The following is a 26,788-nucleotide window of genomic DNA, read 5'->3' on the forward strand; positions in this document are numbered from 1 at the left end:
TGCTATGAAGAAGGGAGGCTGTGGAAAGATTATGGCTTGCTAAACTGGGCCTATCTGTTAGTAAGTTTTCAATCAATATTGATATTTTAGAAAGAAAAATCTATTTAAACAATTTACTTAGTGTGACTTGCTAATAGTTGAGGCTATATAGCTGGAGACCAGCTTTGAAGAGGAATTCTGTTGATAGTGTCCGGGGATCCCAACCTCTGGGTGTAAATATCCGGCACATAATTGGGATAATTAGTTTTTGACTTCAATTGAGATTCCCATTGTGGTAAACTAGGATTACAAAAATGTACTATTCCTTCACCCATCTAGAGTATTTATCTTCTTTATTTTCATTAGTTACTTTTTTTTCTTTAAAACTTTGATTTTTTTTTTTAATTCTTTTTATTGGCATTTAAAAATATAAGCATACATACAGCACGTTCCGTGGAAAGGAGTATGTTACATGAGTAGAAAAATAGACCAACATCAATATAGAAAGCACGTATATGTCTTGTTCCGTGTAGAATTGGTCTGTAGTGTAGCAGATCATTGCCTGTATAAAAAGAAAAAACTGGGGAGTGCCATGAAGTTCTAGGCGACGAGGCCTAGGCTATGTCCCAAGTCTGCCATTGCCCATTCGGCCGTGTAGTTGCCTCCCATCTAGGGGGGGACGAGTGTGTGCGCAATCCGGGATGAGGAACCGTGTGGTGCAGCAGGTGAGCAGGAGGGGGAACCCATCTGGCCCGAAGCTGGTGCGGGGGAACGCTGGGGGGGGGGGGGGGGGAGAGAGAGAAATCTCCCCACCGTGGGGACCCGGACCGCGTGAGGCAGTGCGGCGTCGGGGGTATGCATGTCGGCTACCGGGACAACTGGGGTCTGAGATTGTCGGAATTGGTGTAGTAGGAGCGCCCATTCTAGAGAGATTGGGGTTTTACGGGTACCTTTGGCCTCCTCCTCTCGTATTGCGTCCTCCTCAGCTGCAGCCCATTTTAGAACCGCCCCTACCCAAGCTGCCTGTGGGGGACCAGTAGGGGACCGCCAGTGCATGGCTATACAGCGCTTGGCCAGTAAGTGGGCCAGGAAGACGAAGCGCATCTGCACCTTGTGTCGCTTTCTCCGCCCCAGGATACCAGGCGTGCATCCCTCCCAGGTAGTCAAGTGGGTCAGCCCAGTGAGATCTCGGAGTGTCGAGTGGACAGATGTCCAATAGTTCTGAATGCCCGGATAGGTCCAGAACATGTGAAAGAAGGCAGCATCTCGCGCTTGACAGCGAGGGCATAGGAATGTAGTGTCGGGATAAAAGCGTTGAAGGCGCGCTGGCGTCAAGTAGGCCCTATGGAGAATGTGAAACTGTATATTCTTAAAGCGGGCATTCCTGGATACTTTTTTGGGGAATTCTATCGCCCTGTCCCATTCGCTGTCGTGAAATGGTCGTCCTGCCTCCTCCTCCCATAAAGCCCAGAGAGGCATCAGCTGTGGGGGTGTCAGGTCCCCGATTGATTTATACAACCATGTAATAAGGTGTCGACCCCGTCCCATTTGTAAGATTGTGTGGAGGACTGGGTGTGTGGGAGGCTCCCCCTGCATGAGATCAGAATATAGTCGAAAGTGGCTGAGGAGTTGATGGTGGAGCAGGAACTGGCCTGGGGGCAAATCGTAATCCTCCATGAGCTGTCGGTATGGCCGGAGCTGTCCCTCGTCAAATAGCATTTCTGCTTCGACAATATCCCTCGCCGTCCATTCCCGAAGCATGGCGGGTGTGAAAAATCCGTCATTTCTGGGCCAGCCGACTAGCGACAGTGATGGCGTGTATGGAGGGCAGCGCGGCACCATGCGGTGGATACATTGAACACATTTCCGGGCGATGTCCACCTGCAGGGGGTAGGTTCACATGGGACGGGAACCCGGTATAAGCAGGCGACGTAACTCTGGCACGGGCACATATCTCGTGTCCGTGCACGTCTCAAGTAGGTATCGCCCTGCCGTCCAATATGAAAGCCATTGGAGCTGCGACGCCAGGAAGTAGGCTTCGAAATTGGGCGCCCCGAGTCCCCCCAGCGTCTTGGGCAGGCGTAGCTCGGCCAGCGCAATTCTGTGCCGTCCCTTCCCCCATATTAGAGAGCTGAGGAGTGTATCTAAATCTTTGAAGAAGGAGCGGGGGGGAATCACTGGGAGATTGGTAAAGTAGTACAAGAGCCGCAGGACCAGTATCATTTTTGCCAGGGCTACCCGGCCAATCGGGCCCAACAGTAAACTCCGCCAGAACCCAATGGAGGATCGTATCCCTGCTAGTGCTCTCCGATGGTTCCCCTCAAAAATGTCTATTGGGGAATGATATAATCGGATCCTGAGGTATCGGGGACCCTCCGTCGCCCAATGCAGTTTCCGGTCACCAATCCAGACCTCCCGAGGGGGGGCGTCCGGGTGGAGGGGATAGATCAGCGACTTGTCCCAGTTCACCCTCAGCCCCGAGGCCTCCGCGAACTCCGCCAGTGCGGTCTCAAGTACGGTGAGATCCGTCGTCACATCCCGTATATATATGAGAAGATCGTCCGCATACATGGATACACAGTGCGTGCCGTCCGCTAGTGGGATACCCCAGGCCTGCCCGTCCCTACGGAGCCAGATGGCCAAGGGTTCTACCGCGAGTGCGAACAATAGGGGCGAGAGGGGGCACCCCTGTCGCGTGCCCCTGTGTATCGTGAATTCCGGGGAGATATAGCGACCTAGGCGGACCCGGGACGTAAGATTGATGTGTGGTAGGCGAGTATAGGCTATAAGCGTGGGGCCGAGGCCCGCCCGCCCCAGGACTGCAAAGAGGAATTGCCATGTTAGAGTGTCGAATGCCTTTTCAATGTCCAAGATCAGACACGCCGCGTGAGGAAATCGATCACCGATCTGATCCTGAATGTGAAAAAGGCGGCGGATAATACGAGAGGTATTCCTTCCTGGAACGAAACCGCATTGGTCCAGGTGCACTAACGGGCATATGATTTGAGAGTATCTATCCGCCAAAATTTTTCCTAGGATTTTACAGTCGGCTGTGAGCAGTGTGACGGGACGTAGGAGGCGAGGAGTTGAGGGTCCCGGTCGGGTTTCGGAAACGTCACCAGCACCGACGCTCTCATAGAGCCGGGCAGCTCGCCGAGTCTGAGCGCCGAGTCCAATACTGCGGACAGACGAGGGGTCAGCAGCGGGGCAAAAGTGGCGTAGTATTCAAGTAGGAGCCCGTCCAGGCCAGGGGCCTTGCCGCGGGCCAGTGCTCGCACCGCGCCTGTAATCTCAGTTGTTTTTATCTTTGCGTCCAACCCTTTCCGATCCGCAGCGGAGACTCTGGGAAGAGGGTCGAGGAAGTGGTCGATGGCTCCGGGATCGAGAGACGAGGGAGCAGTGTATATTGCCGAGTAATGGTGATAGAACGCCTGGAGGATCTCATCCTGAGATTGCACCAGAGTGCCCTGGGGATTTATGATTGCGGTGATAGGCCGGACTTCGGTATCTTGCTTAGCAAGCCATGCCAGGAGTGTGCCCGACTTGTCACGGTCCCGATGCATTCTGTTTGCGTAAGCCCGAAAATTGTGACGACGGAGGTCCACACACGCCACCTGGTACTCTGATTTGGCGTGGGCGACCTGAGCCACCGTCGCCACTGATTGATCTGCAGCCTTAGTAGCTGCCGCCAGTTGCTGCTCCGCCTTCTCTTGGGCTTGCTCCAGGGTGTGTCGCACCCCGGTTCTGTACCGAATGCATTCTCCCCAGGCCATTACCTTGAAGCCATCCCACTCGACCAGGGTTGACGACGTGGTCCCTGCGTTATGCGTAAAGTAGTCTTGGATGCTACGTTGGTGGTCATGTGTAAAGGCCTGGTCTGCAAGACAGTCCCGCGGCAGTCGCCACGTGGGGACCGGGGGATGCGGGGGTCGCCATTGGAGGCCAAGGAGGTGCGCATCATGGTCAGACACAACTGTACCCAAGTAGTCCGAGTGACAGATTTGCGGGAGAAGCGCTGCAGTGCATAAGAATCGGTCAAGCCGGACTCGTAAATTATGAGGAATGGAGTGGAAAGAGTAAATGCGGGTCTGGTGCAGCCTCCCTGCGTCCGCGAGGGACCAGTGTGCGGCCCATACTTTAAAGCGGTCTATTTGTCTGTAGGTGGGAGAGTGTGGGAGTGGAGGGTGTGAGCGATCTAGCACCGGATCCAGGATACAGTTGTAGTCCCCTCCTAATAGTCAGGGTACCTGCGTGAATTGAGCTAAAGAGATTGTAAGTCGGTCCCAGAATTTATCCTGGTCAACGTTTGGGACATATATGCTTCCTAAGAGAATAGCCCTCCCGTCTAAAAGACCCTCTAGTAGGACGTATCTGCCTTCGTCGTCCACCACCCGTCTTAGTTCCCGAAAAGGGGTTCCCGGGTGGATCCATATCAGTGCCCCCCTAGCAAACGAGGAGTAGGTCGTGGCGCAGATGAGTCCGCGCCATTTTACTCGTAGTTTGCCGACTTCGGTTGAGTTAAGGTGGGTTTCTTGTAAGCAGAGGATAGATGCTTTCTGTCGTTTCGCATAGGCGTATATCGCGTAGCGCTTACGTGGATTATGCAGACCACGCGTGTTGAGTTTGATTATATTAATGTCTGCACTAGTTGTCAGTCGTGCCATGGATGGTCAAATCTGTGTGGGGGCTGGATGTGGTGCCCATTAGAGACATCGTGTAGTGGATCCTCAGGGATGCGCTGCGTTAGAGGAGGGCAGGCGGACTGGAAGCCTAGAAAAACGGGTGTGCTGTGGTGTGAAACTCCATGGCGAAGTGGGACATGTGCAAACCGGGGTGTAAACAACGTGTGGGGATGCGGGAAACCGTCCTAATACTCAGGACTCATCGTGTGGGTAACAATGTGTCCAAACTACCTCCCGTAACACCAGAGGGGGGAGAACTGCTTTATATGATAGGGGGTGACGATGTGCGAGTGCGAGGCCGCACGCTGAGTGGGCATGTAGTAGGATCGGTGTGTATCTGGAGCTGGGTGACTGTCCCTGCGGGTGCAATGTCGTGGGTGCTGTGTGTGCATCACAAATAAGGATACCAAGAGTCCGCGTGCCTGAGTTGCCTCAGGGTAGAGGAGAAGAGGGCAGTCCATCCAATAGTCCATCTGCAGTTTGCACAGTGGCGTGGGGGGGCGCCGCCTGGTCCGCCCCCGAGACGGTGCTGTCACTGTCGTTTTCGCCTTTGGATGAAAATAGGTGCGGAGGTCGATCTATAGAGTCTGAGGGTTGTGTGGTGCGCAGGTCAATCACTGCTTGTAGAGCTTCCCGTCGTTCTCGCATTATCTGTTCAAGATCCGGCGAATCGTGGGCGCCCTGCGTTGGTCTGGACTCGATGTTACGGAGCTTCTTGGGTCGCTTCCGAGCGTGAAAAGTTTTGAGAGGGGAGCTCCTCTGGGGACGAGGATCGGATGTCCGCGGGCAATGTTGATCTGTCCAATCTTGCGCGGCCTCCGCGGATGCGAAGAAGAGGGAGGACCCCTTATAGATAATCTTGAGGCGGGCCGGGAAGAGCAATGCATATTGGATCTTATTGTCCCGTAGCCTCTGCTTTACGTCCAGAAAGGAAGATCTCTGCTGTTCCACCGCTCGAGCATAGTCCGGGAATATCATGATGTGGTTGTTTTCCACTCGCAACGGTGCAGCTAGGCGCGCCGCCCGAAGCAGCGCATCTCTATCCCGAAAATGCAGGAATTTGGCGAGAAATGGTCGGGGGGGACATGCCGGGCGGGGGTTTTCGGGCCGGCACTCGGTGAGCCCGTTCTATGGAAAAGAATGGTGTGCGGTCTGATGGCGGGGTAAACGACTTCAGCCACGTGTCCATATATGTTATGGGGTCGGCACCTTCGACTCCCGCCGGCAGCCCCAGCACCCGGATGTTGCAGCGTCTTGAGCGGCCCTCCAAATCCTGTGCGTGTTCCTCCACCACGGCTAGACGGGTAAGGACCCCCTGGAGCATCTGCTGCTGCTCCTTTAGCATGGGCTGTATCTCCGCAAGTGTACGTTCCTCCGTACGCACCCGGTCCGCCAGTTTATGGTGGTCATCGCGGAGGAGATTAACGTCCGTCGCCAGGGTACCAAGGCGTTCCTCCATAGACAGACGTGACAGTTCAATGGCGGCGAGGACCTTGTCCAGCTTGTCCGATATCGATTGGTCCGCGGAGGCCACCTTGTTGGGGGACTACGTCGAGGTCCGGGGCCGTCTCCGGGATCACTTGATGTTGCGCGGGTTCTGATTTCCCCATCGCGAGTCCACGTGGTCTGGACCGGTCGGCGGTGTCTGTCAGGTCGCAGAAGCCCCGGCGACGCCAGGAAGCCACGGAAGGGCGAAGGGCGCAGCCGCGTTGTTTCACGAGTGGGGCCGCACAGGGGAGCCGCCGCCCAGGCCAGCCCAACGAGGTCCCCCCCTCGGGCCAGGCACAGGAATCGTCCACACCAGGCACCACACGTAGGGCGCTCCCAGCACCAGGCCACCTCCTGCGGGGTCTCCAGTGACAGCCGATGCCACGGGGTATCCCTCACAGCCGTCCCGAGGTCAAGGGGGGAGCACGAGCATCGCCCCCGCGGCTCCCGTGTAGGTCCAAGTCTCTCCCAGGGTCTGCTGTCAAGGCACGGCCATCAAAGTCCTCTGACGACTCGGGGTGGGAAGGCGGCCAACAGGTCTGTCTAGGGCACAGCAACTCCCCCAGTCTGCGCCCAGAAGGCCGTCGCTCCGGTGGGCACAAGGAGCAAGGTCTCACCGGCTGCACTGAGAGGGATCCGATGTCCCCTGGGTGGCCATATTAGGGTCAGGCAAACTCCGATCGGGCCGGTCGAGAGGCCTCCCGGTCCCGCCGTCTGCACCAAAGCCCGGCTCCCCCTCAGCCCCCTCCAGCGCCAGTCACATGAGGTACCTTGGGTATACGAGGGCCGCCTCAGGGTCCACCTTCCAATGCCCTCCGCACCGATTAGCACCCGGTGGGACACTCCATATATTTGCCGCGAGGCGCCCAGCCGCGGAGCCTCAGCAAAGCCGGACCGCCATCGTCTTTCTTTAAAACTTTGATATGCTATATAACTATTGAGTTTACTTTTGTCACCATGCATAAATAGTTTCATTCTCACCCAGGCAGTGCATTGCTACTTTGTTTTAATCACCAGAGTCTCTTGAATCGTGGTAGGAGCATTCTAAAAGTCACACATCTATTTAGATGTAGTCCTTATCAGGCTGTCTTGTATTCTTTGTTTTGGACTAATGATTTTGTTTCATTTGGTAATTGTTTCGAACAACAATCTCAATATTTTGAATGTATGTACTGCTCTGGAAATTACCAAATAAGGTACCCTAGGTGAGTGTTATGCCATGCTGTTGATTTATTTTTTAGTTGTAGCAAAGACCATATTCTGTGCCAAAGACTTTGTGTATTTAAATTCTTGGTTTGCCAGTTGAGAGCCATGACGTTCTCACTCGAAGATAGTTTGCATTTTTGTATGAATCAGATACCAACATTGGGGTTGAGCCCAGGATTGATAGACTTTCTGTTGAGTCGTCCGATGTGAGGCGAGCAGGAATTAGGTCTGCTTTATTTACTTATCTGTTTTTCTGTGTTACCTTGCCTGTTTAGGTACTAACGGATGCATGCTTGCTGGTTGTTGTTGGGTCTGCACTTCTAGCTACTGTTCTTTTCGAACTATTGTTTATTTTTCTAAGGTAACAAGTTCAACTAAAGTATGTGATGTAATTTAAGAATTGTGTGCAGTTTACAGCAACAATTAAAAAAAAAAAAAAAAAAAAAGCACCCTGTGAGTGTATTGTTCAATAATTGAAGACCTCCTATTTGTGTGGTTCAGAATATCAAAGTATTATTCAGTAGATGTATGTGAAAGGCCTTACACCACTTCATTGGTGTGAAGGCCTTTGGTATTGCACACTGGCCAGTTGGAAAGAATTTCAAGAAGGTTGTATTTCTTATAGATGGTCTTTTTAAGGCTTGAACAGGGAGTCTGAAAGATAACTAAATGGATTACAAGAAAGAGGCAGAGCACAATTGGTGTAGTTCAGCAAAACTGCTTGCTGAGTCTTCTGAGGCATGCCCGCTGTGGACTCCAGGAGCAGACCAGCACCAGAAAAAAAAAAGATCGCTAGGATGAAGTACATGCAACAGTAAAGGTGCACCCCGTGCATATAAATGCACCTTTAAAATGAGGCATATATATTACTTCAATAATGTTGGGGTTTTACATGTTCTTGTTTAATTTGTAAGTGCTCATTGTACCTCTTTACGGTGCATCTAGTAAAGATATTGTGAATATTTGTGAGCTATTACTGAAGCCATGCTTTTCTCTTTTGCAGGTGCCAGTACGATGAATACATTAGCAGCAGGGCAAGCTGGGTAAATATCTCGCACTTTAAACAGTCATTGCACTGGGATTACGTTTTAAATGGAAATTACAATTAAACACAGTCTGTTTAATCCTATTACATTTATGTCAGAAGCCCCCTTGTTCTCAAGCAATGGTCTGACCAACTTAATCCCTCCAAGTCTTCCTTGGTCCCCTCCATATGCAACCCGGCCACTCTAGTCCCTTTTCTCTTAACAGCTGCCCATTTACGTCAACTTGCCGGCCAACTACTGGCCTATATCTCTGCTGCCTTTTATAGCCAAGATCCCGAATAAATGTTAGTTCACATACTGTCTGGAAGACAGAGCACTACTTGATCCCTCATAGGTTGTGGTTTGCCTGCTACTTAGCCCTGAAACGGTCTTTGTGGCTGATTGACAGTTTGAGGGCTATTTTGGATCACAGTGAGTCTGCTGCTCTTATCCTCTTAGACCTGTTGATGGCATTGTACGCTATCTCCCACTTCATCTTCCCCAAACACGTTTGGTCTTGGCATCTGCCAGTCCGTCCTTAAATGGTTTGCATCTTTTTTTTCTCTTTTTTTTATAACAGATTCCAGTTTGTGTCCCAGAGTCCTTTCTGCTCTGAACTGGTTCTTATACCTCAAGGCGATTCACAGGGCTAAACAGCTAGCCCATCCCTCTTTGATCGAAACATTGATCATATTCAAATCTTTCCTTTTCCTGGAAGTGGTTTCCTAAGCCGATGATACTCAAACTCTCGTATCAGTCTTCAATAATTCATCCGGTATGCAAATGAAATTCTATCAAACAGTCACAATGGCAGAGGTTACTAATACAACAGCAGCGGTTGCTAACCTAACCTGAAAAGTACAAGTATGTTTGGCATCTGAGTAAGAGCAGTGCACCGAATGCTGAACTTTCAACCTCAAAACCACATATTTATCCTCCTTCAATTCCCGAAAGCTGACGAGGGATATTGTCACCTATCTTGCAAACGTGGAAGGACATCAGCTTGAAGTAGTCTGAGCCTGCACACTCCTGTTCAAGAGCCCCCATTTCTCTTCTAGCAGTCTACACTTTGGCATGCTTAAAGGGAAGTCTTTTCGGCAGAAAGCAACCATTAAAGGTGCATGTAGTAGGCCGGGGCAGTTATAGGGATGGAAGGGACCACAGGACGCCGGAATATGATCTGTACTGTTCTCCTTTTATTTCCTTTTAGGTAAGGGGTAGGGATAGCAAAGAGTTGAGGGTACGTTTGGCAAGGAGTTGCTGTCACAAAGGTCAGTCCAACAAAAAAAAAACGGAAAAAAAACACAACAGGTGGCTGAAGGCAACTTCTTCTATCTCCTGGCTCCAGAATGACTTAGTAGGGTGTATTTGGGTCTTCCGTTTTCCTGCACTCTGGCTGGCATCCACTCGGTAAGGCGAGCAAAAGAAAGAGGAAAACACAGGTTGGGGTCACTATTATGCTCACAAATGGTGTTTGCTCTTGTGCTACCGTCACCAGGTGTCTTTGTGTGGGGGGGGAGAAAAGGTTTTGTCGTGGGGCCTTAAAGTTATCACCGCTCCAGTGCCCTATCTCCCCGTGCCTCCCCACCTTCCCCACCAGAACGATCCCCGTAGGGGTACTTACATTGAGCCACGGCCCGTCCCCAGGTACGTGGCGGCTGGACCTGGGGCGTCTTCTCCTTCCTGCAGCCCACTGGGTATGGTCGCGTTGTATATTCCTCTCGTCGGTCGTCTCCACGCCTGTTCCTTCTCAGTCCTGTCTTCTTCCACCGTTTCGCCGTACGCCACGCTTCCTGTCCTCCTCTCGCCGGTACCTCTCCCTGACTCCTCGCCTTCCGCGTCTTTTGTTCCGCCTTCCTCCGCCTGCGTCAGTCTCCTCCCTGTTTCCCTCGGCTGCAGCTAGACCGCTGCCGCCTTCCGGTCCTGGTTGCGGCGTCGCTGCCGTATCCCGCTTCTGGTCCGACCCACCTCCGTCCTCCTTACAGTGCAATAACCGGGTGTTGGTTTCTGACCATTTCTGATCAATTCTTAGTGGAGAGGAGAAGTGCTGAGATGAGGGCCATTAAGATCCCCACAAAAATTAAAGTGACTATGCTTAACTTCTTGACTTGGTTTTTGTCTACTGCATGATCCATCAGCGTGTTATACATGGTTGGTACAGACTCAAATGAACACACTGTAGCTCAGGGTAGTTTATCTGCTGTTCTGAACGTACTGATTGTGTATCTATCATTGAGTCTTAGTCCTTGTGGATTTGGTTTTGCTTGGGAACATGATGGAGATTATTATGGCGTCTAGATGCTCCTCCAAATTGCTTGCAAATAGATAAAACTGGTACTTGATGACAGCCCCGCCCTGCTTTCTTTGCTCATTAGGAGATTGAAATTTGTGACTTTTCTATATATACGAATGGCCTCAGTATCTACAATTTGAAATTACCTCTGGCTATTCAGCTTTTCTTTGTTTTTTAGTACGTTTTTTGGCTTTCCCAGTTACAATTTCTTGAAAGGTGTGCAGTTTTATGCCAAGGTCCTTCATGTCCAGTAGTCCCTAAACAGTATTCTTTCCTTTTTGATGGGTTTGCCCTTTTAACCAATTCATTCTTGTGGTGTTAAGCTCTTAACATTTAGATGGTACTTTTGGTTGTCACGAAGCTCATTTCGGGAAACAAAAATAACTTTCACAAAATGTTGCAGCTGAATTTCGTCTCTGTATCCTCAATGGCGCAGTTGGCCCACTTCAACTTGGGCTTGGAGTGACGGATGTAGTGGTGTCTTTCTGTGTCTGGTTTCTGCGGTCACAAAGACCTGTCAGGAAGGAGTCTTTGGTTCACTGCAGGATGCAGTGAAGCAGGGCTGCTACTTCTCAGAAAGTCTTTGTTCCTAGGTGAAGTACTGGCAGGTCTCCCAGGCTTTGGGGGCTCAGCAGCTGCAGTAGAAGTCATCTTTTGGCGCAGTCGTCGAAGTCAAAGATGGCTACTTCTGAAAAGTTGTGTACACCTCAGATTAGGCCACCTTAGGGGTGGTACTAGCCTGGGGGTGGCAGCGCCTACCTGACTAATTTTCCTGCCTATCCAGGTGCCAAAGGGCTTGGGACAAAAGGGGCCAGCTTTCTCTCCTGTGAGGGGAGCCAGACTTGCTTTTCAAAGGTAGTAGCTTCATTGAGGCTTCTCTGCCTTGAAATGCTAATCAGTACGTCATCCTTTCAGAGGGGGTTTAAACACCCTTTCCAGAGCAGGCTTTGTTTCTGATCTGAGAGCAAACTCTCTCACCCATGGGGGTCAGACTGTTCTCTGGTGGCAAGCTGGCAGAAACCAGTCTGCCAACACACCAGGGGCTGGTAGGTTTTCAGGGGGCACCTCTAAGGTGCCCTGTGGGTGCATGTATTAAGAAATCCAACACTGGAATCCGTGTGGTTTTATTAGTATGAGATGTTTGATAACAAACATCCTTATCTTCAGTGAAGCCATCATGTAGCTGGGGAACTCGTTTTCACCAGTATCTAGCACAGGTTCTAAAATGGCTTCCCTGTTCACTTGCACTGGCAGTAAGGGAACTGACCAGCTCAGGGGCATGTCTTCTCATGCATGTATAACCCCACATGTAATTTTTAAGCACCCTGCTTTAAGTCTGTAAGGCCTGCCGGAAGGGTGGCTTACAAATATTGCAGGCAGTGTTAGGGGACATGGCACACACTGGGCTGTGTGTCATGTTATGTATTCACTTTTGTCTGCACCAAAATTAGCAGCCTGCAATGTCAGCCTTGCATGTGTTTTGTGAGGGGTCCCTAAGAGAGACACAATTTGTGCTGCAGCCCTCAATGACCCGCTTTAGTATCTCAGGCCCTAGGTGCCAGGGGTACCATTAACTAGGGGCCTACAGAGAGCGCTAAAGCTATTGTCAATTGGTTATTGTAATTGCCAATATGGACAGTAGGCGATCCTGGTGTACCACACATATTACAATGTAATCCATGTTGAGAGCCCATCGGCAGATTGCGAGTAAATGGAGAATGTTATAATTTCTGTGTTGAACAATGCAGTGGTATTATAAAAATAAGTTAAAAAAAAAAAAGATATTGCCAATTGGGGGGAAACGATTGTACAGTTCTGGGAAACAGATCTGGCACTGGGGACCTGGTTAGCAGGGACCCAGTGCACTTTCAGTCAAAATTACATCAAATACCAGGCTAAAGTTGGGGGTGACCATGTCAAAAAGGGGCTCTTTCCTACACCTATCTAATATTAAGGATTGACATTTATGTTGGATCCTAAACGAGTCTTCTGAATGTGTTACTCATACTTGAAATCTAAAGTAGGATAAATAGAGGCTTTTGGAATTTGCTGGTACAAAGATAGGCAATTGTATTTCAAAACATTATGCTATGGGTTGTTCTCCGTATCATTGTTATGCTATATCCCAATTGGGTGGGATTGCAGCATTCTTCTGTATGTAAAGCACTTTCTTCTGCTCTCTGAATGGAATACCTTATTTTAATCTTGGTTTATTCCATCAGTAGGCTTTATTGGATACTGAAGCTCAGTGACAAATTAATGTCACTCGAGCTTCAATATTGTCTCAGGCTAAACGATTTTCATCATTCTCATTGCTGCCTTAATGAGCATGGCTTTTTGTTGAGTGAAGAATCAGTGGCGGAAAAAGTATGCTATACTTTCCTGCAGAAAACCTGCTGTCCGCCTAGCTACTCTACATTCTGTGGCTGTGAGGAACAATTATTCCTTATCTTATTTGGCATGGCGAAATAAGGCAGTCGTCATAAAAGGCATCACCGTTGCAGTTCTTCGGTGTTAATGTCATTGGTGAAATCCTATGCAGCTCCACTCATGAAGTCGCTCTAGCGCTATGTTATACGCAGAAAACAAAAATCGGATCCTCTGAACCGAGTCTGCATTGGGATAGTCCTGTGCGTTGGTAATCTGCTGGAGGACTGAATAGCCATCAGAAGAAGCATTATTAAAAGTAACTTTCCGTGCATATGTATCTTCACAGACCTAAATACGACCCACAAAAAACTGCTTAGTGTCCTGCATGCTGGCCCTACTGCTTTGGAGAAAAGGTAGCTGAAGTCCTCAAAGCGCAATGTCACCTAGGCACACTAGTTCTGGTTTAGATGTGTAATTTAGGTTTGTAAAATGTAAAGTGAAAGATTATTTTATATTTTCAAATCCTAAGGTGTGGAAATGTATTACAGGTAATAAAGAAAAGGTTTTTCATTCATTATTATTGTAATTGATGCTCTTCCTCTCAATTTTTGAGCCACTTATAACCCTTATGGTTTGGGTATATGTGTGACATTTGCTCCATGTGTTGCCTGACAATGCCTCCTCAAAGATGCCTGTCTTTTCAGTGGTGTGTTTTCCTACTTCTAGAACAAAATGCACATTACAGGTGTTCTCCGCACTCTTTGGTTTGGTAAAAATACTTAATTTAAAGTTTGTAGTGCTTCTTGCATGAGAAATCTATGCACCGGTATTAGTGCTCCATTTAAATGAACTGCTGCAGAAGTGCTAAGTAACTTGCAGCCTGTTGTAACATGGGAATGGGAAACGATGGAGCATTGGTGAGTATGCATGACCTAGAAACTGACTTCCAACCTAGTGTGACTTGACTGAGTTGTACAAAGTAGTGTGCGAAATAAACTGTTATGTAGATTTTTCTCAAGCTACTTATTTAAAAAATGTATAGATTCATGCAGAAATGGGTTGAATTGTAAACATGTAAGCCTATAATACGAAATGACTGCTTCATGTTTTCTTTTTTAATGTAGTTTTAGTGGGAGATGTTTTATAGCAACACATATTTCAGCTGGCTGTTTCTTAATCGTTCCTTCTGTTTTTATTAGGCTGGCTCCAGTGAAGATAAAAACTGAACCAGGTGATGATATAGGTATGTAATAAAATTATATCAGTTAGATATACACGTAGTGCCATATGCACATTTAGCTGTTACAAATTTTGGCTTAAGCTAGATCCATGCAACAGTTCTGTGAGCAGTCACACAAGCGTAGACAATATATTATGATTACACCTTAGTGTAGCTTGCAATTTGCTTTTTTTCTCTCAAGCATTCATATGCTTGAATTATTCTTAGTCATTAAGTTGGGATTCCTATCCCAATTACCAGAATTATTCAATCATTGAATCTATTAAAGATACCATCACCTGGGTACTGTATTTACAGGTAAGTAACTTTTTAAAATGTATAATAGCAATGTTGAACAGCAATAACAAAGAAACAAAAACCCTATTGGACCAGTGCATATTTAGCAGCACACACCTCATTGTAAATGACCCCAACTCCAGCCATTCATCTGGTATTGGTCTTTCTCATAATATGGTCCATAATGGCTGTTGTAGATTAGTTGTTCATACTGCTTGTCATGACCTCTTCAGCATATGAAGGAATCTGTGCATGACCACCTTGTGGCTAGTTAAAAAAAAAAAAAACTAAAAAAAATACTTGGTTTTCTTATATAAATCTACAAGGTTCTAGGCTAGCCTGAAGGGTCTCTTTTTCAGTTCTCACTGTCTTTGTGTGCAAGACTATGCATCACCGCAACCACAACCTTTAATTCAAGGTTGGTTACCGATACATGCGGGAAAGACGCTTTGTATAGCTCCAATAGGAAAGGAGTCAATAGCGATGCATAGCTTTAAAAAAAATACAATTCAATCTTGACTCTATTAGGTGCAGAGTTTTGATGCAAAAACATGGTATTGAGGGTCTCCAAAATGTCTTTCTCTGTCACAAGGTTGGTCTAGTATCCGGTGGTCCTCATTTGAAAACATAGGCATTAAGTCTTTAATAACTGGGTTACTGAGTTATGGAAATTAAATGATGATGTGCGACATATTGTCAGTGGTAGTAGGAAGTAAATGACTCCATCATTTATGGAGGGACAGCTAAGTTTTGCCTCACTGAATTGTTTATGCATGGCACAAACCTCCAGTCAATTTCTCTATGTGCAAGCCACTAGAGCGGTTTCCCAGAATTATTTACTTACTGGGTTGCTGCATATGGCTGTATATTTTAATGTTAAGGAGCGGCTACATCAAGGGTTGCCCGGATTAACTAATACTATGAAAGCAAACGTGCGTAATTTAGAAATCACGAATAAGTCGTTTAGTAGAAAAGCAAAATCAGTACAAGCATGTTGTCACTTAGGCCACTCATCTTCCTCTAATAGTGGCACTAAGTCCACTCCTCTTCATCTAAAAGGTGTTGCAAGTGGGAGTCAATCATCGTTTGCTGACAGGTGTTTTCTTGGTATACACCCTCCAAGTGCCTGAAAAGATCTCTCTGCACCCATGCTTGCAAGGTAAGCAGGTTTTAGTGGCAGAACTAAACATTCTACTGTAGCCATGAGATGGCTGGGAAATACTACTGCTGCACAACTTTCGTAGCAGAAGATTTTGGCATCTTTTGTAGATCTTCAGACAGCTGGGCCTTTGGTCATGTTTTCTGGCATTTTATGTAGCACACTGGCGGTGCACCTTCTCAAAGTTGTGCCTTTTTCAACATTGCTTAGTACTTGTCTGCATAGTCCTCTATAAGACTAAAGTAGAAATCTCTCGTGGCATTTATTCAAATACCAGAATCCACCTCTTAACATTAGAAATCACAGCTTGTTCCTTTATGATATCCTGCGTGTTTCCTGTGCTCTGTGTGCAGGTAGACCTAAGACCAGCCAGTCGGAACTGGTAAAGTTCAGGATGTTTATTGAACCAAGACTGGTGCAGCCCACAGAGGCAAAGGTGATAGGCAATTGGGGCTGGTAGGAGTTTCTCTGAACGTGGGAGCTGACAGAACTCAATAGATGGGATGGGGTAATCCTCCCTCCACACACAAGCTAACTTTGCTTTTGGTTTTGAGGATCATAGTAACTGGGTCATGCAAGCCAGAGGCCTTAATGAAAACCCATCTTCTCTTGCAGTTCTGCACAGAATACTTCCATCATTAGGAAGAAGCAAGCCAGGGACCCACTTATGGGGGACTGGACAGACCTGTAATGAGGAGAAATAATTGTGCACACTCCCCCTTAGGTGTACAGGTAAAGAAATCTGCACCCCCTTTATAGTCAGATCATTAAAAAGGATGTCCCAGAAGAGTGCTTCCCAAATTGTTTTGAACCATGACACAGTTTTTAGGACAACAAATGTTTGCAACCCAACTAGCTTTAATGGACAGGAGACAATCCATTTTTTAGGTTTCGCCTAGGCAGCGCATGCGCTGTCTCGGCGAGAGATGCTGTATACAGTATAGTGGTTGAAGCTCCGCCCACTTTATGCCTATCTTTGTGATTGGCTGAAATTCTAAATGCTGCAATCTGATTGGTTTTCAGCAACTTAATCCCGCCTCCTGACGGCCATGTTGTCATTTTTCTCCTTCCTTAGCTATCAGCCCCTTTACTTTCAAAACGTTTTTGTTCCCCTACCTCCCCCGTTCCCTCCCGCTGTCCATGGCTTCTCTGCCCACTACCACCCACCTCCCCCCCCCCCCCCCCCCCCCAACTCCCATTCGTACCTTCTTCGAGGAATGCACTTTTATGTACAATGCAATAGGTCTCCCGTAAACACGAGTCCTATTGCATTTATAAATGCTTGTTTTGTGCTGTGATTGGCTGGGGGAGTTCGCAGTCTATTTTGCCTGACCTGGGCACAACACATGCGAGCGCATTCAATGTTTTTCATGCTGAAGGATTTACGTTCATGTTTGCAACACGAGCCAATTCACGGAGAAGGCAGAGACAGACAGCGCAAGCAGGGAAACGAAACAGGACAAAGAGAAGCGCGCCATGTTGAGCATGCTGTCTTTGTTTTAATTTCTGTTTTGCTGTTTCTTGTTACAATTACTGAGTGAGAAAGTGCAAGCATTCCTGAGATAGCTGTAGATAACTTTGAATGTCAGGGACAGGAAGCTTGCATCACTTTTGCAATGCAACCCAACAGAAACTGATGAGTTATTTCACTGGAGCCAAAACGCAAAGCAGTTAGAAAAGCTCCTGCCTTATTCACATAGAAGACACAGTGGAGAAAAGCTCTGAAGCGCTCCCAGCGTCCATGACGCAGGAATGCCCCCAAAACATTCATAAAGTTCCAGAGAGTTCAGGCTGGAGAAGATGTCTTTTGATGATTCCGGTGTCCCCGTCTGGCTGTGCCTCCTCCTCGCGTGTATATTGCTTAATGCAGTCTTTCTGTGCCTCACAATGCATTCCATATTGGATTTCGGGAAGGCTCAGGCGGTGCTTTAAGAGGCATACAGGCGTGCATGCACAAACGTACAGAAAGCAGGATATTTTTAAGCTTCCTCTGCCGTCAGGGGAGCACAAACAGCCGGGGGTGCTCAAACAGTTAGAAAACCGGATTTCGCTGCTCCTTCAGAATGGCCTGGAGAACTTTCAGTTGGAGAACTCACTCACCGATGTGGTACTACAAGGAATTCTGTTGCCACCATGTAGTCCTGACAGCAGCCAGCCATTATTTCTGGTGAGTTGTCCGTTGTTTCTTAAATATTTGTACAATGTTGTAGGATATGGTGATTTAATGTGAGTTTTTGATTTCATAGCATATAGCATATTCATTTGAACACATAATCCACTAATGGCTACAAAGGTTGTTTCAGGCAGCAGTGCGTGAAACAACTTACAAGTTAGGTATTATCGGCCAGAAGCATTATAACAACTTTGACTTCCTGCTGTTTCCGTGGTCTGCCTTAAAATATAATACTTCTCCGTTGTTTATTGAGACTTTATCATAAAGCAGCAGAAGCTGTCTGTTTGAACGATGTTGGTCACTCTACAGTCCTGCAGCGACACTGCCTGTTTTGTTTTAAGTTCCCACGGCACTTGGTTTACCTCTGCATATTATGGATGTTAAGGTCGATGATTTTATCTATCTGCCTTCCTTCACACCTTAACATTTATAATGTGCTGCTGCTTAAGCAATTTTTTTTTTGTACTCAAAGTTTTATGTCCCTAGATACACTGAGTCCTTTTTTCCGTCACGCGGTGCTGTCATCAAACACTTGCGGAAGAAGGTTTTTGGTGTCCTGAAGTCCTTAGCTGTGGCGCCTTACACTGGATAAAGCCATTTGAATAGGATTAGAGGGGGCAGGACATTTTCTAGTTATTTTGGCCAGCCTGAATTACATTTTGAAAATGGAGCGCACTCCTTGATGGACCTGGTGATTCGTCCTTGGGTAGGCTGTCTTTATAGCACAAGGTTTTGGTTTCTTTTACACACTGACTGTTCTTTCATCCTTTGACCCTACTGCCCTTTACTATCGAATGGTAGGGTTGGCAGAGATGGTCACCTGCCCTGTTTTCAGTCCAATCCCCCCTGGACTGACAGCAAGCTGACTTTAAAGTCATACCTGGCTCCTCTAACGTCAGTTGTCTTGGAAAGTGGTACTTAGGACATTAAGAAATCTGTTCTATAAAGACAGGTCTTACCTTACTCCCCTCTTCCTGTATGTACATGGAAGGAGGAAGTTGACAGTGCCTTGTGCATGGCAGGGTCTTCCACTTACTGTCTCAGTCCCAGTTACTGTGTACCACAGAACACGCACATATCATTACATACAGGGTTTGTGGCTGCATGTTAAGAAATTATACCATCATGTACAGTTAGTGACTATGTACTGTACGACATTGTGCTGATTTATGCAGGGTAAGCAAAAGCCCACAAGATTGTGTACTGCTGCACATGACTCCAGTGTCAGTATGGCAGGATCTTGCATTGGTGTGACTGCATACAAGCTGATTCTTGTACTTGAACATTTAGCCAAGTGACTGAATGAAAGTACCTTGTGCTGATTGTATATTTGTGCAAAGATACATTTTGTAAAGGCAAGTCTGCGACTGTACATACTTTGATTATTCTACTGTGAAGTCAACCCTTAACAATTTACCAGCACTAAAGTACACTGATAGTCTGAGGATTGTGAGAGTGGTGGTATGCAAGTGCTCTCAGTTGTCCTATTTTACCACAGACATTAAATATATTTAATGGTTAATGTAATATAATCAATAATATGCTGCATAACTAAACACTTATAAGGTCCCAAAGGCGAGACCTATTGCATTGCAAATGCTTGTTTAACTAACCCGACAGCTACATTTGTAGTTATTTATTTTACCGTAACTTGTAAAAGAATCTAGAACTGAACAGGGCAATTTGGATACTTGCCTCTCTTCTCTTTTCATGTGCTGTCTGAAATGCCCACCATACTATGTCTTCATACCGTCACCTACTGTCTGGCGAACTTTGTTGTCAGTTTCTCCGCCCCTCATCCCACCCCGCCTTGCCCCTTCCAGATCTGGCCCCTCTGTGCCTCCCTGCTTCACTCTCTGACCCATGTTTGTCCATCTCAGCATCAGCACAGCAGCACCTTATCAGTGCAGCATTAACTCAGCACCAGCACAGCACCTCCTCAGCACCAATGTAGCACCACCTCAACATGTGCTCAGCACCAGCTCAAAATTATCACAGCACCATCTCAGCATCAGCACAGTATCACCTCCGCATCAGTGCACTGCCACAGTGCAGCCCATCCTCAGCACCAGCACAGCTTACCTCAGCAGCAACTCAGCACCACCTGAGCACCAGTGCAGCATCACCACCTCAGCAGGAAACAAAACTAGAAGACATTTTTATTATTTTTTTTTTTAATAGGGTCATTCAGTTGTACATAATGTCTTTTTGGTTATATATAAGGTAACAAAAATGCTTTTAACACTTTTTTATTATAACTTTTCAACATGCTGCACAGTAGCCACAATGCTCTACAACATAGCTTAAAGACATTGGCAAAGATAATAGCTCTGACTAAACATTTATGAGGTCTCAAAGGCGAAACCTATTGGCTATGCCAATGCTTGTTTTTAAATGTATCTAGAGCATTGTCATAGCACAATGTCCTTTACAGACTGCACATTTTTCGTTGAAATGGCCACTTCATTTGCAGAGACCTACAGTTTTTCTGATAAAACTATATTGCACAAATACAATTTCAATGAATACTTGTCATTTGGGAATCACAAAGTAAAGTGTACCCCAGCAATGTTGTGACATAATTCACTTTACTTTTATTTCTCTGATTGCAAAGCAAGAGGCGGTTTAAACACCAATCCCAATATTAAAATATAAAGCATCAATTTGTCATAAGACATCACCTGTCATTTGACCTCTTTGAAGCGTAGCAAATATTATAAGAAAAATACAGAAATTAAAGGCATCTATATTTATTGCTTGGACGTTCGCGACCAACGAAAAATCAACTCGCGACCCACAGTTTGGGAAACACTGCAAGTCTAGAAGGAATACAGGGATACTATTTAGCAATACATAGTTTTGCAAAAGGGTGCCCATCTCTCTAATTTTGTTAGAAATGGGCAGAGGCCAAAATTGCTGCCCATCTGTTGGATAAGGATGCTTGAATGAGACTGGTTTTGCCACCACTTACCATATCTGGTTCCAACAAATTCATCATTCGCTGTCCTGTTTCCCTACTTGTTCTGCTGATTAAGTTTTTCTATCTGTTTATTTTATTCCATGTCAAGTGGGGAAATTATGCAGAACTGACCTTAAAGATGCCAGTTAATGCAATTTTGAATCTTTTTTTATCACGTCTCGTGACCCATAATATTAAGCAAGAGCAGTTATTCTGGAACAGCCTAGAACCCGCAGCTGGCATTAAAAGTTATAATATTTGAAAAGCTGGTGAATCTTCAGGGTACCAACAATAAAGGGTTTTTGACTGAAAGTATCTTGTTCCTTTGCCCCAAAGTCTTTTGCATAAACAAGTACCTGTTAATTTCTCCTGCATGTTTTTTTTGTCATAGATCCTTCTGTTTGTTTTAGGTACAACTATCGCTGTTACTGTAAAAGAGGAAAGTGACGATCCTGACTACTATTCCTATAGTACACAAGGTAATTTCCAAAACGTTTCTCTGCCCTTTATTTTGATGCATGTTGTGAATAAATATTGTTATAATCACAAACTAGCCATCTTATCACAACTCATCAAATTAAATATTGACTAAGTAGGTTTGAAAGTAAATGTCTTGTAAGAAGTGTGATTTTAGGTAGTATGTTTATTGTAAACGGTTAGAGGCATGTGAGCTGTAAAAACACATGCTTTGCATACTCCTGCCATCTAGTGTTGAGTCCGGATGTTTGGAAAGACGACTTCGAAGAAAAAAACTTGCAGTCACGAGGTGAGGTGATTCCTGCTTTCGGTGATAGTGTGCATGGGCATCAACTTCATTGTTAGATAGTTTTTTTTCCACCATCGGGCTCAGACATGTACTGCTGCGCTCCGGTTCGAAATCGTTCTTCAGGTTCCCCTCAGTGTGCAATCCACTCTACGGTATTGTTTCCATACGAGTTGCCTTGTTCTCCACATATCGAATCGCTTGACAAATTCTCCAATTTTCGATCGAAAACCTTGTGAGCAGCCATCGGGCCTAGCCGCGTCAAGCCAGCCTTCTTCCGATGGAACGGACTTCATTCCAAATCTGTCCTGAGTTCCACACCAAGTACCCTCGCACCAACCTACATCAAGTTTGTAACTTGTGCCTCTCTCTGGAGCACAAGGAGGAAGACTGCAACACTTGTAAATTGTTTAGATCCAAGAAGACTCTACATGATCGTCTGGCTTGACGACAGGAGATGCAACGTCAAAACATCCAACACACTCTGGATATCTTCGGGGAACAATCCGAGCAAGAGGAGATCGAAGCTTCAACTGCAGAGGAAGAAGAGGCCCTATCCATACCAGAGTTCGATTCCAAGCTCGATCTTGAGTCTGAAGATCTGCCTCCAGGATAAGGTGCTGTGAGTACCGAAGACCCCTTGCCCCCTAACTCCTCTTCCAAAACACATAAGGCTACGGCACCACCTCTGCCTTCTGGCTAAGGTTGTCACTAAGACAATATTTCCAAAACCCCACCTCTGGACTCTGCACCGGAACAAACCGTCAAGCCTTCCCGCTTGGGACAAAGTCAACCAAAACTTCCTTCGGATCCAAAACTTCCTTTGGATCCGAAGCCATCAAGCTCCAAGGACAAATCTAGTTCAGAGCCGAAATCCTCCGCTCTGAAACAAAAACATGTTTCGAAGCCGAAAACTAAAGACCAGTCCATTTCAATGCCGAAATCTAAAGACTGTGTCTTCGAGCCTCGGGAACCAATTTGAGACATTTTTAAGGCCAAATTGGATCCTAAGCAGAAAAAGATTCATAATAATCCTGATACTGGACACATTTCTGCTAAAACACCAGCTTCCTTTAGAGGACACTGCAAAATCCCTCTAAAGAAGGAGGACATGGCTACCAGCCTTGTTTATCCTGCCCCACAATCCTCTCCTCCTCCACCATCTTCTCCTCCGTTAATTGAAGCTCCCTTGCATATAGCACCTCAGGGATCTCCACATACAGATCCTGGTAGAGACCATAGTTATGATGATACTCATTTACCTGTAGACCCATGGAATGATTACACCATTGACCCTCCAGTAGACAATGACCCAGACCTTTACTCTGCCAAGCCATCACCACCAGACAATAGCATGGCTTACCAGCAGCCCATTTCTAGAGCAGCAGAGTATCTTGGGGTAGCCTTACATAAAGAGACATTAGAAGAGGGCTTTTTATTTGAAACACTAGAGTCCACACACAGATCAAGTCAAACAGTCCCTATGCTTAAAGGCATGAGTAGGCATGCAGATGATATTTTTACAGACCATGTCTGAACATGTATTTTAACTCCAAGAGAAGATGGAAAAAAAATGAACCGTCACCATCAGATCCTGTATTTATTCAAGGACAATTACCTCTTAACTCCCTAGTAGTGCCCACTGCTCATAAAAGAGCTAATTCATAAACCTTTGGGGATACACCTCCCCACACAAGGAATCTAAACTTATAGATGCCTCGGGGAAAAAGAGTAGCCGTTTAAGCTACTAACCACTGGTGCGTCGCAAACACACAGGGCCTACTAGCTAGATACTACAGGATATACTGGGATGGGATGAAGCAACTGTTCCAATATCTCCCAGATGACACAAAACTAAAGCACAGCAGTTAGTTGAAGGGAAACTCCTCTCTAACTCCTCAATCAGATGGGCTTTAGATGCAGCTGAGACCGCAGCTAGAAAGATCAATACCAGCATTCTCCTTAGAAGGCATGCATGGCTTAGAATCTCTGGGTTTAAGCCGGTAGTTCAACAGTCCATTTTTAACACCCCCTTTGACAAGGAACACCTGTTTGGTCCTGTAGTCGACCAGTCATTAGAGAAAATGAAGGACACTGAAATAGCAAAATCCATTGAAGCGCTCCTGTCCCCATCCAGTAGAGGCTCCTTTCACTGCTCATTTTACAGAGCAGGGTCTAAAACATCCTCTGACCCTAATGCTTCCTCTTGTAAAGGCAACAATCAATCCTCTCCCTCTAGAGGTTTCTATAGAGCAGGATATAGAGGAAACAATTCCACAGGTAGGGGTAAAGGCGCCACACCATGTAACACCCCTTCACCTAACAAACAGTGACTTGCCCACACTCTCCCCCTTCCTCCCCCCTCCCTGATCACTTAACACCTGTTGGGGGGACTTCAACAGTTTCTCCCCATTTGGCAATCTATAACAGACCAATGGGTGCTCGACCACCCAACATGGTTATTGCCTAGAGCTCACCACCTATCCACCAAACATTACACCTCACGTTCACAAACTATCGTCAGACCACTTACAGTTACTCAAACAAGAGGTGCAATCTCATAGAAAAGGGAACCATAGAACCAGTTCCATTGCAATACCAGGGTTCAGGGGATTACTCTCTTTATTTTCTGATCCCCAAAAATGATGGATCATCAAGACCAATTTCAGATCTCAGAGTTAAACCGGTATATATTGTCTGAACATTTCTATATGGTAACAGTTCAACAGGTCCTTCCGCTTCTACAGCAAGGCTATTTTATGTTCACACTAGACTTAAAACACCTAATTTCGCATTCCCATTCATCCAGCTCATCGCAAATATCTCAGATTTGTGATAGCAGGCAAACACTGTCAGTTCAACGTACTTCCATTCGGGGTAACTACTGATCCCGGAGTGTTCTCAAAATGTCTAGCAGTAGTGGCAGCTCATCTCAGGAGACAACAAATTCATGTCTTCCCATACCTAGACTACTGGCTCATCATAGCCAGCACACACCAAAAGTGTTTAGAACACACTCAGACCACACTACACCTACTCCACAAATCGGGTTTAGCAGTCAATACTCCAGTCTCACCGACAGTCTTCCCAGATACAATCCTATTTAGGAGCCACTCTAAACACTCACACAGCTCTAGCCTTCTTAATACAGCCAGAATTCCTAATATCCAAACTCTATTCCTGCAATACCAAACCTTGCCAGCCAGGACTTTCATGCGGTTACTGGGAATGATGGCGTCATGCATTGCAACAGTGCCTAATGCAAGATTACACATGCGTCCACTACAAGAATGCTTAGCACTTCAGTGGAATCAGTCATAAGGTCAGTTAAGAAATGTAGTGTTGGTAGACAGCCGCACCCATCGTGCTTTGCAGTGGTGGAAGCCACAAAATTGATCAAAAGGCCGCCTTTCATCGACCCTTGTTATACAAGTAGTGCGAACAGCAGACGCATCTCACGGGTTGGGGAGCACATCTCCATCATTACACAATTCAGAATCTCTGGGACAACAAACACAAACTACTCCACATCAACTATCTAGAGCTTCTAGCAGTATTTCTAAAGCTGAAAGCATTTCAGTCTCATCTCACAGCCAAGGTTGTCCTAGTCTGCACGGACAACTTTACAATGATGTACTATGTACAAAAGCACTGGGGGACACTCTCTCTCTCCAATTGTCACAACTGTCTCAGACAATTTGGAAATGGGCAATTCTTCACAAGATTCACCTCTGGCAGAACACCGCCCAGGAGTGAACAATTAAATTGCCGAGCTCCTCAGCAGACAGCAAATACACAAATGGAAACTTCATCCCCAAGTTCTCCTTCCACACTTTCAACAATGAGTATATCCTCAAATCGATCTGTTTGCCACAGCAGACAACGCACAATGCCCAAACTTTGCTTCCAGGTTCCCACACCCTCTAGCCACAGGCAATGCCCTATGGATGAATTGGTCAGTGATATTTGCCTACGCTTTTCCGCCTCTCCCTCTCCTTCCATTTCAGGTTTGGAAGCTCAGGTAAACATCCCTCACACATGATTCTAGTAGCTCCCACATGGGCCAGTCATCCGTGGTACACCACCTCTCAGTAGTTCCACATCAAAAGCTACAGCTCACCTCCAGTCTCCACACTCAGAACCAAGGAGAAGTCATTCATCCAAATCCAAAGGAGTGCAACTTAGTGATTTGGCTCCTGAAGTCATAGAGTTTAGATATTTAAATTTGCCACCAGACTGTATGACTATTCTGAAAGTAGTAAGAAAACCTACTACCAGAGCTTGCTATGCAGCAAAATGTTAACTATTTGTTGTCTACTATAATAACAAAATTCTACCTCTGGATGCTTCTGTTCAGAGCATTGTTTGGTAACTTTACCTACAGCAATGTGGGCTAGCTTACACATCAATTTGGTTGCATATTGTAGAAGAAGCTGCGTATTTGCAAAACAGACAGCATTTGTCTATAATCAAAGTTCCTGTCAATAACTCCTTTGCTGCTAAGCCTTTTTTTGTGGCTATTTGGGGTAGTTCGCGCTTAGGCCCCTGTAACTTTTTGACCACATAAGGTATCCTCGCCAAATTTGGGTCCTTTTCTTCTAACATCATGGGGATTCTAAAGGTACCCAGGGTTTGTGGATTCCCTGGAGGGGACCCAGAAATAAGCCAAAATACAGCAAAAGTTTGTTTTTGTGGGGGGAAAATGGGAAAAAGTGCTGCAAATGAAAGTCTGTTTTTTCCCCTGCAAATGGTATCAACAAAAGGGTTTGTGGGGCTGAAATCACCATTTTCTCAGCTTTTATGGACTAACAGACTTTTGTCAGAAAACAAATATTTTTTGCATAGTTTTGGCATTTTACTGGGATGTAGCCTATTTTTGCTATTTTTTTGTGCTTTTAACCTTCTTCCAGTTAATGGTAGAAATGGGTATGAAAGCAATAATGGATCCTGGAAACCTATACATTTTAGAAAAGTAGACCCAATTCTGAATTCAGCAAAGGGTCATTTGTGTAGATCTTTAAAGGTTTCTTTGTAGAAATTAACAGTTGAATATAGGAAAAAATAGTTGAAAAAACCAGCCATTTGTGCCAAGTTTTTTCACCTGTAACTTCTTCTAATTGTGATAGCTGTTTGAAAGCAATATACCGGTACATCCGCTGGACCTTTCGGGTTGTG

The 26,788-nt window shown here is 46.2% G+C and overlaps 1 protein-coding gene across 7 annotated transcripts in view; it reads left to right on the forward strand.

Annotated features, from left to right (window-relative positions):
• Positions 1-26,788, forward strand: part of GTF2I (general transcription factor IIi) — a 1,662,009-nt gene that overhangs the window by 310,089 nt on the left and 1,325,132 nt on the right. For all 7 annotated transcript variants that reach the window (XM_085649796.1, XM_085649797.1, XM_085649793.1 and 4 more), the window contains exons 7-9: positions 8,359-8,398; positions 14,243-14,286; positions 21,261-21,329. In XM_085649796.1, the coding sequence (XP_085505922.1) occupies positions 8,359-8,398; positions 14,243-14,286; positions 21,261-21,329 (153 nt within the window). The remainder of the gene's footprint in view (positions 1-8,358; positions 8,399-14,242; positions 14,287-21,260; positions 21,330-26,788) is intronic.

Source organism: Triturus cristatus, chromosome 3_2, assembly GCF_964204655.1.
Source record: "Triturus cristatus chromosome 3_2, aTriCri1.1, whole genome shotgun sequence".
NCBI classification, from domain to species: domain Eukaryota; kingdom Metazoa; phylum Chordata; class Amphibia; order Caudata; family Salamandridae; genus Triturus; species Triturus cristatus.